At 44.4% G+C, this 11,591-nt stretch overlaps 1 protein-coding gene across 1 annotated transcript in view; it reads left to right on the top strand.

Moving 5' to 3' along the window:
* Window positions 1-345: 345 nt before the first annotated feature.
* RASGEF1C (RasGEF domain family member 1C) overlaps window positions 346-11,591 on the top strand; it is a 29,526-nt gene continuing 18,280 nt past the window's right edge. Inside the window, exons 1-4 of the mRNA XM_026063378.1 lie at window positions 346-522; window positions 2,420-2,542; window positions 5,165-5,302; window positions 10,585-10,797. Of these exons, the coding sequence (XP_025919163.1) occupies window positions 346-522; window positions 2,420-2,542; window positions 5,165-5,302; window positions 10,585-10,797 (651 nt within the window). The remainder of the gene's footprint in view (window positions 523-2,419; window positions 2,543-5,164; window positions 5,303-10,584; window positions 10,798-11,591) is intronic.

Genomic DNA, 11,591 nt, shown 5'->3' with positions numbered 1-11,591 from the left:
TTCTGCCCGGCACTGCCCTGGGCTATAGCGAAAGGGAGGTTACCACAGATCTCGCCTGGGATGGGAGCCCAAAGCAGCCGCCGTCATTTTGTGGCCCAAAAGCAAAAGCAGAATGTTCCATTTTCCTGTGGGAGTATTTCCCATCGCAGGTGTGATCTGCTGGTGGCAACTGTAAAAGAGGGTATCACAGAGGGTGTCATGGAGGGATCATGTTAATTTTGTGAACAGGAAACTCTTATTAGCGGCTTGTGTTTTTCAAGTCATCAGCAGAGGACAGTTGAGACTCTGGCTGTAAATCTGATAGATCTTGTCCCTGACATGAATTTCTCTCTGTTGCAGGAAGGGATGCCCCAAACACTGAGGTCTACCAGCATGTTTACCCCATGTGGCTTCAGCCCTCATCTACATACTTCAAAAGAAGATGAACAAGGAGGACTGATCTTCCAGGATGGAAACCTTACCTCAGCATCTCTGGATGCTCTAATCCAGCATCTTATACCTACCACTGATTACTACCCTGAAGTAAGCAATTCACAGTATAATAAACAGTTTAATTTTGATGAATTGGGACAGCACTTTATGCAAAAATGCAAATGTGTTCAATTTTGAATTAAGAGGGCTTATTTAAAAACTGCATACAATTAAAGCTTGGTAAATTGATGCACGGCTTTAAATGCTGTTGCACTGCTCTGTAATTGTTTCCATGAAAGAGCGGATCCCAAAGTTGATACTGCCTTTAAACAAGAGAACAGGAAAAAAAAAAAAGCTGCGGTGATGATGAATTAGTGATGTAGCGGTAGGAGAACTTCAAAAAATAGCAGTTCATCCCAGAGAGGTTTAGATGAAGATTGAAGCAAAAAACTTTGAGTCTGAACTGGTATTAAATTAGCTGAATTTCAGCAGCTGCTAAAACCATCAAGGTTTCTCTGCATGTATAAAGCATTCCCTCAGCAAAAATAGAGAAATTTTGATGGGTTCTTAATTTACCTAGGGTTATATGGATGTATGCACAGAGACTTTACAGTCACTGGACAGCAAAGCTCAGATCCTAATCTTTGTTCCTTCAGTGAAAATTCAGTGTTTCTTCACTGATAATATAAGGATCTAAACTGAAAGCAGGTTTATGGTCCTGCAAGCCATTGACTTCACTGGATTTGCACATCCTCAGTGGAATTTAGGGCAGAGTTTGACTGGAAGACTTTTAAGTGCTAATGTGTCCCTGTGGAAAGGCTTGTATTTCAAAGCGCCAGAATAGCACTGGCTTCTGGGCAGTTTAGAGGACCACTAAAGTTATCAATGCAGAGCAGACAGCTTGTTTTAAATTAGCCGCAGCTCAGCTTCTGATCAGCTAAAAATAAGTCATAAAGGAGCATATCAATTAAAAAAGAACAGAGAGGCAATAAAAGTAGGTAATGGCGAGATTAGGCTGTGAGATTTCCGGTAAGCAATGTGTGATATGAAATAATTTCACCTACTGCTCAGGAGCATGGCTAGGTCTGGGGAAAAGAAGATAATCCAGGCGCCAAGAGGGGTTGGGATGCAAACGAATGAGGATTCATGCATATATTTTAAATTCACTCCAGGAGTATTTTAAATAATCCAGTGATTTATCCAAAAGTCTTGCTTCCTACAGCTTCAGTGAAATGGTACTGCATATGATACAGCTTGGGTGTTAGAAACAAATTTGGGGGAGTTAGTAGAACGAGTGAAACTTTCCCTAAAGCAGGCAAGGTGAGACCTGCAGGGCGGTGAAGGGGAGATATTACTAATGTGGGGGTGTCTACAGCTCCCAAGCCAGCGTGGCACAGGGCTGCCTGAGCAATGCTCACTTACCTGTCGCTGGCCTCCATCTGTCCCTGCTTCTGCTGTCTCCAATACCTGGGCTGGCTCTTGCAGAGTGAGCTAGAGGTGGTCTTCGCTGGACCTCCGCACAGCAGATATCCAAGGGTTTGGGCAAGCAAGGGTTGGAAATGGGTGCTGAGAAGGTAGGAGATGCCACTGGCTCATGGGAATGGCAGGATGCGCCCGCTGTAACCAGTTTCAGGGTCAGGAATCCTTAGGTCTTTTAGACATACAGCTTTGTCCCAGTGCAAATGCCGTGCTATAAAAGAGCAGATTGTTTGCTCTAATGGGTTTTGCTGTTTAAAAGAAATGTAAATGTTCAAAAGTTTGTATTTAATAAACACAGAAGAGCAGACATCCACCTGGCAGCCGTAAGTCATGACTTACTGACATGTCTAATGAAAAGCTGTGTCCTCTCTAAGCAGGGACTATGCTCCAGCGTCTGTATTGCTTTTTGAGTGGGGAAACTGTTTTGCAGTAGGAGCATAGCAAAAACCATGGAGTTCAGGGGGTTTCTGGCTAATCTTAGCCACCGGGTGGCTGGCTTATGGTAGGTCTGCTTGTCTCTTTTCTGCAGAAAGCCTATATCTTTACATTCCTGCTGAGTTCCAGGCTCTTCATCGAACCTCACGAGCTTCTGTCCCGAGTCTGTCACAAGTGCATTGAGCAGCAGCGGCTGGATGACCCGGTGCTGGACAAGGTTAGTTTGGCTTTACAGCAGAAAAATGTGAGGTATTTTCAAGGGGCAGAGAGTCCCTCGACTCCCTTTGGGTTGAACAAAAGTGTTCTCATAAGGGCGATAGTTGTTGCTGAGATCCTGATGTTGAGGCATCCTAGTATCAGCGTCCAGAGCGGTGCCCCAGGCACTGGTCACAATGAATCCTCTTCTAATTTCCCTTTCCCCCGTCTCAGTCTTCCCTGGTGATTTTCCTTCTTATTTTAAGGCTCTGATGAAGCCTGCAGGATGCGAGGAGGTAGGATGTAAACGCAGCACTGTCAGTCGCCGACGTCAGCACAGCACTCTCCCATTTTTACTTAATGCGTCTGCCGTTTTGCTTTCTTGCTTCTGGTACAGTGTGTAACAGCTCCCCTTGGCCTTTGCTGTCACTGCGAACGCAGCGTAAGAGCGTGCAGCTCCCCACTAGCCCTCCCTTGTCGGCACTGACAGGCCGTTCGGGCAGCCGGGCTGCGGAGCAGGGCTCTGTCTGGCGCACCGGGAGCGAGCTGAAGCAGCAGCGAGGCTCTGACAAGCTAACAAAATGGGAAAATCCAAGCTGTTACTGCGTCTCTGCTCCTCCTGATTTGCCTAAGGACTGAGCAGACTGATACAGTGTGTGACAACACACGTGTGTCCTCTGGCAATCCCAAAGGCACGGCGGGCGAGACGGATCCCGTTGGATCCTGTTCAGTGCCAGATTCCACTCAGCTCTCCTTGGAGTATTGAGGAAAACCTGTCCAGTGCATTGCCTGGAGCAGGAGATATATCTTCAGTGCAGTGGAGGAGAGAATAATGTGCATCAGTTGCAATTTTACCAAAAAACCTCAAACAGAATTCTGAAATGTGTCTCAGGATCAGCCTTCCCAGCTTTGAAACACAGTGTTTTTGGCATCCAATGCTGAATCAATCACCAACATCTGAGCACGTGTGCTTGTTTTTGCCCAGGCAGCTGGTTGCAAGAGTAACAGGAGCTCCACCTTCCCTACAGCGTGCAATCAGCCAGCCTACGCAGAAGTCTGATATTTGATTTGCACATACAGTCTGAGCGCAATACAAAAATTTGTGTCAGGTGCAGCATCCAAAACAATTTTTCTGAGGTGTGATAGGTTATGTTCTCTAAAGCAGGTGCAATGCCTGAAGCACGTATATGAGGATTCAGACGTGAGCACTGCAGACTATCACTGCTCGTCAAACTTTGCAAGAAATGAGAGACATTATCTTATTGTCTTAATACAAAAATCTCCCAATCTGCCTGAAGCGAAGCTGCTTCTGAGTGAAGCTGCATTTCGGACAGCCCTGTAGTAAGGCACAGTTGGTGGGACGCAGCTGATTTTGTGTTCCTGAGAGTGGGGCTGACTTTGAAACTGTGGCTGCACGCAAGTGACCTCCCATCCCTTGAGCCATGTCCTGTGACTTGCATAAAGTCCTCTCCTTCAATTCATAATAGCAGTTTACACAGCTGGAGCAAATGTATCCCCAGACCTTTGTAGTTTCCAGTAAAGCTTTCCTTTTAGTAGCCACCTGCTGGTCTTTGAGCGTGAGTTTAATGCTAGCTGACAGCAGTTATTTTTAGAGATGTGGTTCATTGAAACCTGTTGTTGGTGGAAAGCTGAAATATGCATTTTAACCACCTTGGTTGAAAAGCAGAGCTCTGTGGAGCTCAAGAGTATAATTTTTCCTGATTACAGGGTACACTTCAGCTACAGTACGTATGCAGAAGAAGGCTGTTTGTTTTGTTCTGTGTTTTCTGTAAATAAAAATACAGTTTATTGTTTAACGCAATTTCCTCTTTTCATGTTCTTGGATAATGGAGGATGAAAGCTTTGGAAGCAGCCACTCTGGCTGTGTATTGAGATAGTACGAAGGCACCAACAGTGTTGTTCCCTCCCATTCCCCTCCTTGCCCCATATCATCCCCAGACTATTCCTGCTGCTGCATCATCAGGCAAATTTACACCAAAAGCAATGTGGGCAGCAGCTGTGTGTTACATGAGTGGGTGTCCTTCTTATCCTATCATGACCTTGAGCTCATGTGGGAAGAGGGCAACGTTATCAGGAGTCCAGGTAAAGGTACTAATGTGCCTGTGTTTTGTCTGTCTTTTCTTCCTTGTGTTACATCTACCAGTGGTCACTAAGCAGTGCATTCCCCTGCCAGAAAGCAAAGAAGCAAAAGACTCACCTCTTTGGTCAAGGAATAACGTTGCAACCAGTTCTTCAGGAAAGGATGAAAGCATAGGAGGGTTGTAGGGAGGAACATATGGTTCAAATCAGCAAAAAGGCCAGATGTTTTAAAATAAGGTATTAAGGTTGCACCAACAAAATATGTCCATCCAACCATAAACTGGCCAATTGCATGGGCAAAATACATAAATCTGCATGTAAAACAGACAATTGTGCATGCATATAGCCACTGGTACATTTTGCATGCAGAAATGTGTCATTTGTGCACCAGACTATTTGTTTGCATGTGTGGAGATTTTGCAGGTGCAACCGTAAGTGCCTTCTTTGAAAATTTGGCCCCGCATTCAGTGAGATACATATTTGCTGGGACTTTAATGAGTAAGGACATTTCAATCCCTATCCATCACTCTGGTTTCCTTTTCAGGCACGGATCAGAAAATTTGGACCCAAAATCTTACAGTTGCTGACAGAGTGGACGGAAACATTCCCATATGATTTTCAGGAAGAGCGGATGATCGGCCATCTGAAAGACATGATTCACAGGATAGCCCCATGTGATGAGGTGAGGATGTCTGGCTGGGAACATTGCTTGGAGATGTTAAATTCATTTATCCCACGTGGTTCCTCCTACTTTTTCTCCTGTTACTTGCCATGTTCTGTTCCATGCCTGTTCCTGGGAACTCTTACAATTTTGTTCTCTGCTGGTAAAAACTTGTAGTAGCTTCCCCAAAAGTCATGTGTCTCAGTTTAGGTATTCGTGTGGCAGTGACATGGGGACACATCAGAGTTATCAGTGGAATTTATCCACTGCACACCACTTTCTATGAGAATAACTTTCCCATTTTACAGATGGAAGATTTGAGTTATAGCATAGGCTGAATGTGGCATTCACAGTTCAAATAGCAATCTCCCTGTGATCTCCCAAATTCTAGTCTAGCAGAGGAGTTAAGTATCATGACTGAAGACCAACCATTCTGCCCAAGCAGTGGCTCATGGAGTGTTCCTGGATGTCTAATTTAGCAAATGAGGAGTGGAGCAAGCAGCCAGTCTTCAAGTTACTGCATGGGGGAGCTAAAGAAGATCACCAGTTGCTTGAAGGTACCTGAAGAAGGCTTCCTCTCTCAATGAAAATGAGTGGTTGTGAAAGTGGAATCAGCAAGGGACATTCGTGGTCCTATTTTGTCTCACCTTCTCCCGTTTCAGTATGTCCTTGATCTCCTGCCCAGAAATCTAATTTTTCATTCCTTAGTTTACATCTCTTCACAGTCTGGTAATTTTTTTGAAACAATCTTTGCTTTTTGTCATCATCTTTTCATTAGTGAATCCAACAAGGGTTTGGCTTGCACGTTCCTGTCCTTTGCAAAACATTTCACAGGCTTGATGCTAGAACTGGTTCATATTGTAAAGCTGGGACACAGACAGAGAGTGAGCAGATATAGAGTAGCAGACTCCGATCACAGCCTAATGCCTCTGGGATCCGCATTAAAGACCACAGGACCTATGGGGGCCAGGACATTAGCTCCTTTTGAATCCAGTCTGTTTTGCTGACCTGGAGAGATAGCAAGGGACAGTCCTTACATTTTTAAAAAATGTTTATGGACACTCAGGTTCTCTGGGGCATAAAAGTGGCAAAAGACAGCAGCATGTGGCCTGCTGGACAGAAGTTTGGCCTAGATGGTTATACAGGTTCCCTCTTGGCGTTCAGATACACGAGGTATGTGTGCGGCAGAGCAGGACACAGTGAACAGAGAGTCTCTGAGAGACCTGCATGCAAATTGGTGGGCGAACCCCTTAAATTAATTCAGAAACATTAAAAATACCACAAAATCCATGAAAATAATAAGGATATGGGCAAACAGCACATTGAGAGTCTCTAATTACTTCTAGGTTAACCATGAGATGTGGAAGAATTCAGCTCGATTGGCTACATCAAGGCCTGGCTTCAGGCCACAGATGTGTGCAATTCAGTATAACAAAAAGCACATACCCATGAGGCTGGAAAAGAGAGGGGTGGAGAGAAAAGAGAAACAATTAGCAGGGCTGAAGCAGAATGGAAATGAAATAGGACCCTCCTACCCACATGAAACACAAGAGAAATGGAAACAGCTGCTCTTGGACTGGGCCGGCATTGCTGCTGGCACTCTGGGGCTGGCTGTAGGCTGGCACGGCTCTGCTGGTCGGGCTGGCCAGCCCGCGGGAGAGAAGAGCGTGGGGAAAAGCGGCGTGACGCTTCGGTGGAGCTGAAGGGAACAGAAAGGGCTAGGGTGGCCTTGACCGCATCTGCGGGAGGGAGGTGACCCATCCTGCGGCCTTCTTTAAACCATGTTCCTGGTAAAGAGCCATGAAGAAAGACCTTTGGCATACAAAGCAACAGTTTATTTGCCAGACCTGAGCAATTGCTGCCCACCTTCGTGTGCACACATAGTGCATAGCTCTATGTACTGGTGCTCAGAGGTGCTCTGAGGGGCCTCAGGCTGGATTAGGTCCAAATCATTGTTTTTCAAATATTACTAGGCACTGTAATTGCAAGTGATTATGCCTGAGTGAAATCAATAATTAATTTAAGGAACAGCTTTTATCCTGCAAATGCAAATTTCCTTTTCGGAGGGACAGCATGAAAGAGTGGTTGTGCCCATTGTTTAGAAGAAAGTTGTTCCCATTGTGAATCATAGAAATTAAAGATTGAAAGATTTGTTAGGTCTTCTAGTCCATGTAGGTTAATGCTGGATTTTCCCCTCCAGTATATGCTCCTGTCCTTTGTATAGTCCACTTTCTAAAGGCTCTGTGATATGCTTGTAAGGGTGTCCATGCTGAGAAGCATTTCTTAGTAAGTGCTGTGATTTGCATTTAGAGTTAGAAATTTTAATTAAAATTTGAGCTCCTAAGCCACCTGCTGAGGCCTGCTGTCTTCAGAGGAACTTTCTCAGTTAAGAATGAAACATTTTCTTTAAATATTAAACAGTAGCATGCTTCTTTTGACTGTTAATGTGGGAGTGAAGAAAAATAGGTTGATAGTGAGTCCAGCACGCAGCTCCCATACAATAGGGGTTCACTTTGTGGCAAGGTAATTACCAGCATGTCAAAGGTAATGAAAAAAGTCATTTTGACTTAGTGAATATATTATAAAGAAGGCAGGAAATGCTTTTAAGAGGGCAAAAAACGTTGTGTTTCCCTTTTTTTTTTTTATTATTCCTCCCCCAATATTCATAGAAAAGCTATCCAGGAAAGGGTGCACTCAACAAACTTTCTGTGAGTTTCTTTAAAAGCTCTAATTTATGAATAATCTTTTTTGTGTTCGTTAAGTGTCTGATTTATTTCATTCTCCTTTGCTGATCGGCCTACCTGAATCTTCATTTACTCTTGTCTGTATATATTTTTGTGCCGTATTTCCTACAAAACTAGGTGAAACTAGATCTCTTGATGAGGGTTTATTGAAAGACTTGCTGATATACTTGTCTTTCAAGCAATTTTATGCTGCTATCTGGCTTTTCATCCAAACAGTGAAGGATTTGGTGCTGACATGGCTAGTCAAAGATTTCTCATCCAAACTGCATTTTGAAAGAGAACTGGGTTTTCAGCTTAAAGTTTCAGAGCAAGTGTCTGATGTTCTGTAGAAAACTTTGATGTCAGTGTCCCCCCCCCCACCAAAAAAAATTAATTCCCCCAGTTCGCAGAATATGTTCACAAAATACCAAAAGATGTCACCATTTGAATTTCAACTAAAAAATACTATTCTATTCATAGGACTTCAAAAGCTATGCTGAGATTTGCAAACACACCTGGGATGTAAACCAGAGAAACATTCGGATGCTGTTCGGTGGTGTGGGTCCAGGCTGGCCTTTGTAAATCAAAGGAGTGACCATCTGTTTGAGTGAGGATTTACGTGAAGGAAGCCTGGCAGTCTCTTCCTGGGAGCCAGTGTACATCAGGAGCAGATGAAATTTGAAGGAATGATTCCTATTTTCTTAGAAATTACTTCAATTATTATTTTTTCACTCTTCCTCACTCCTCCTCTGTGATTTGCCTCTAAATGGAACATGTGTTGAACATTTTCCTAGAGAAGTCCCTCCTGCCTTCTAGGTATTTACTTCATTTTGGGCTTGTCAGCTATATTTTGCAAAATAGGCTGACCACATCCTGCTCACTGGACCATGCTCCAGCCCAGCTCAAGAGGGCATCTTCCATGCGTGAAATGAGAGGTACCTCAATAATGCCAATCCTTCTGCTAGAAGAGTCGAGCAAATGTTACAAAGTCTTGCAGCAAATGTGGAAGCACTTTGATGTTCTGAGGGTTTCCAGCCTCAGACCATAATGAAAACAGGGCAGATGAGAGCATGTTATTCTAGCCTGTGAAGCAGTAGGAGACAGTGCTTCCTGTATGCAGATGGGATCCTGTGTAGGTGAGAAGAGCACTGAGCCTGGCTCCTGGTAGCTTGGACACCTAAAACATGAGTGCTGTCAACACCTACAACTTCAGAGTATCCACAGTCTCGAAGAGTCTGAAGACAAAGGCTGTATCTAAATCATGGAGCTCAAGGGCACTTTCCAAGTGTGCGTTTGGGCTGTATCCAACTTGGGATGTGACACAGGTGTGTGTTGGTCTTCATGGGAAGGCACGCTCTGTCCAAGTCGCTGGTGTGATGATCATGACTGCATGGAGGGTGCCATGGTGTCCACCTGCGTAGTACAGATGTAGCAGAGGAGGGCTCTGTGCCAGCTCAGATTATGCACTGACAGCTTACAAACTGGTGTTACTGACAGCTTGATGTGGCTCAGTTCTGTTTGGAGGAGGAGTGAGGAATTTTTCCACTTGTGATCAGCCAGGGCATCTCTCCACTGTCTAGCTGTGTGCTGGGAGGGGGAGCTCACAGTGGGCCAGCATGCAAACTGTTTTCCCAAGGGACCGTGCTCTCTGAAGTCAAACAAGTACCCATCCCACACGTGACTGATGCTCCTTTCTCCTCCAGGGAGAGCCCGTGAGGCCTTGTTGTTCAGCAGGATACAGCCACCCTCTGCTCCACATGAGGCTTTAGCCCAAGGACTTTGCCAGTTAATCCTGTCTTTAGAACCCATCCACCTGTTCTCTCGTTTATCTCAGTTTTATAATGTCTACATCTGTCAGTCATGAAGAGTTGAAGGCATTTCTGCCCATCCTCCGTGGCCAGCGGCTCCACTTATTGTCTGTGAAGAGCTGTTCCAGCTCTGAGAGCAACCTGAGCAACTTAGTAATGATCATCCTGCTGAGCACATGGCTGTGCTTGGAATACGATATGAGCTTCCTCCAATAGCAATTAACATTTTGGATATTAAATACTCAAAGCTATGCAATGCTCGGACCTCTCCAACAGAGTAGGAATAACAGCATGCTTCCACTGCTCTCAGCTCAAAGGGATGGAGAGTATATCATTAGAAACATTTCTTATTCCTAGTAAACAGGAATTTACTAGGCAACATTAACAGCTAAGTGTTGGCCAAGAACTCTACCTAACATAAAGGATGGGGACCGAATGCTGCTCTGCTCCAGAAGCTGGTATAACTCGTATTAATAGCATTACCTCTCCTCCTATCCCACCAGCACTGATGTTGCCAGGAGTATGTTAGTACTGCTGCCAGCCCAACCCACCAGTCCTGATTGCCTCTTCTCTTGACTGCAGTCTGCTTCTGTGGTCCAGAGCACAGAACTGTAATTAAGGCAACTGGTTATTCTGAAATAGGCTCATTGAAACTAAAGTGGTGACCTGTTGCTGGCTTAGAAGTATTTTGCAGTAGGAAAGTTCAACATAAAAGACACTATTATCAAGTTCTATGAGTGGTTTATGTTTCTTTCTCTCTCCATTTTTCCAGGCCTACTGGAAAAAAATGAATCAGCTTTTGCAAACCCTGAATCAGAAGCTTGCAACCCTCAGCCATGGGCAAGAAGGGATTGTCAAGATCAGTGCTGCTGTCTCCGATAAGCTGGTTGCCTTTAAAAGCAAAGCTCCATCAATCCAGAGAGAAATCCTGAGTGTCTGCAGTGACCCCTACACTCTGGCTCAGCAGCTCACACATGTGGAGTTGGTAAGTAGGAATGGTTTCCAACTTCTGCAGTCAGAGATTTTTTTTTTAAGCCATCAGCTGCTAAGTATTCCAGACACAACCAAAATGCCTGCACTGCTGCAGCACATCCCATGCTGTATCAGCACTGCAGAAGGAGGCAGGTTAAGAGAGATGCTTGAGAAGCAAGAGATACATCAGAGTGTTTCTGTGTATCTTGGGACAGGTCACTTTACCTCTTTCTATTCTTCAGCTTGCATATTTGTAAAATGTGAGTCATATTCCCAGAAAGGTCAAGGGGGTCCATTTGTTGACTTCTATAAGATGCTTTGAGCCCCACAACCTGAAGATATTATTGGAATGGCTGATTATTAGCTCTTTTATTAATTTGGAAGAAATTTTAGCAGTTCAAATCTATTCCTGCAGATACAGAAAGCATTCAAGTTGCCTAATATGTTCTTCATTCTTCCCTTTGGGACTTTCTGCATGCACATACAAGGGTGTGCAAACACAAAAACCACTCCCCACTTCCACACAAAGTTCTGCTGTTTCTCTCCTTGAATGGTAGCTCATTCTCAAACAGGCTTTTGATGGTAATTGCTCCAGTTCAGTGCCAACACCTTTGACAATGTTGTGTTGCACATAATTCTTCTCCCACTATCAGGTCCTCCATATAAACCCGGAGGTCCACGGAAGAGTACACGACCTTACTGCTGCTGTCTCAGTGCTCTAACAATTTCCCACTGCCTGTCCTCCAGTAGACACTGTTCATTTTTGAGAGGAAGACTGGGAAAAAAAAACAACATTAAATGAAAGCC

The sequence above is a fragment of the Apteryx rowi genome, unplaced genomic scaffold, assembly GCF_003343035.1.
Source record: "Apteryx rowi isolate R43461 unplaced genomic scaffold, aptRow1 scaffold_2, whole genome shotgun sequence".
NCBI classification, from domain to species: Eukaryota; Metazoa; Chordata; class Aves; order Apterygiformes; family Apterygidae; genus Apteryx; species Apteryx rowi.
This window is presented reverse-complemented; position numbering and strand designations above follow the sequence as displayed.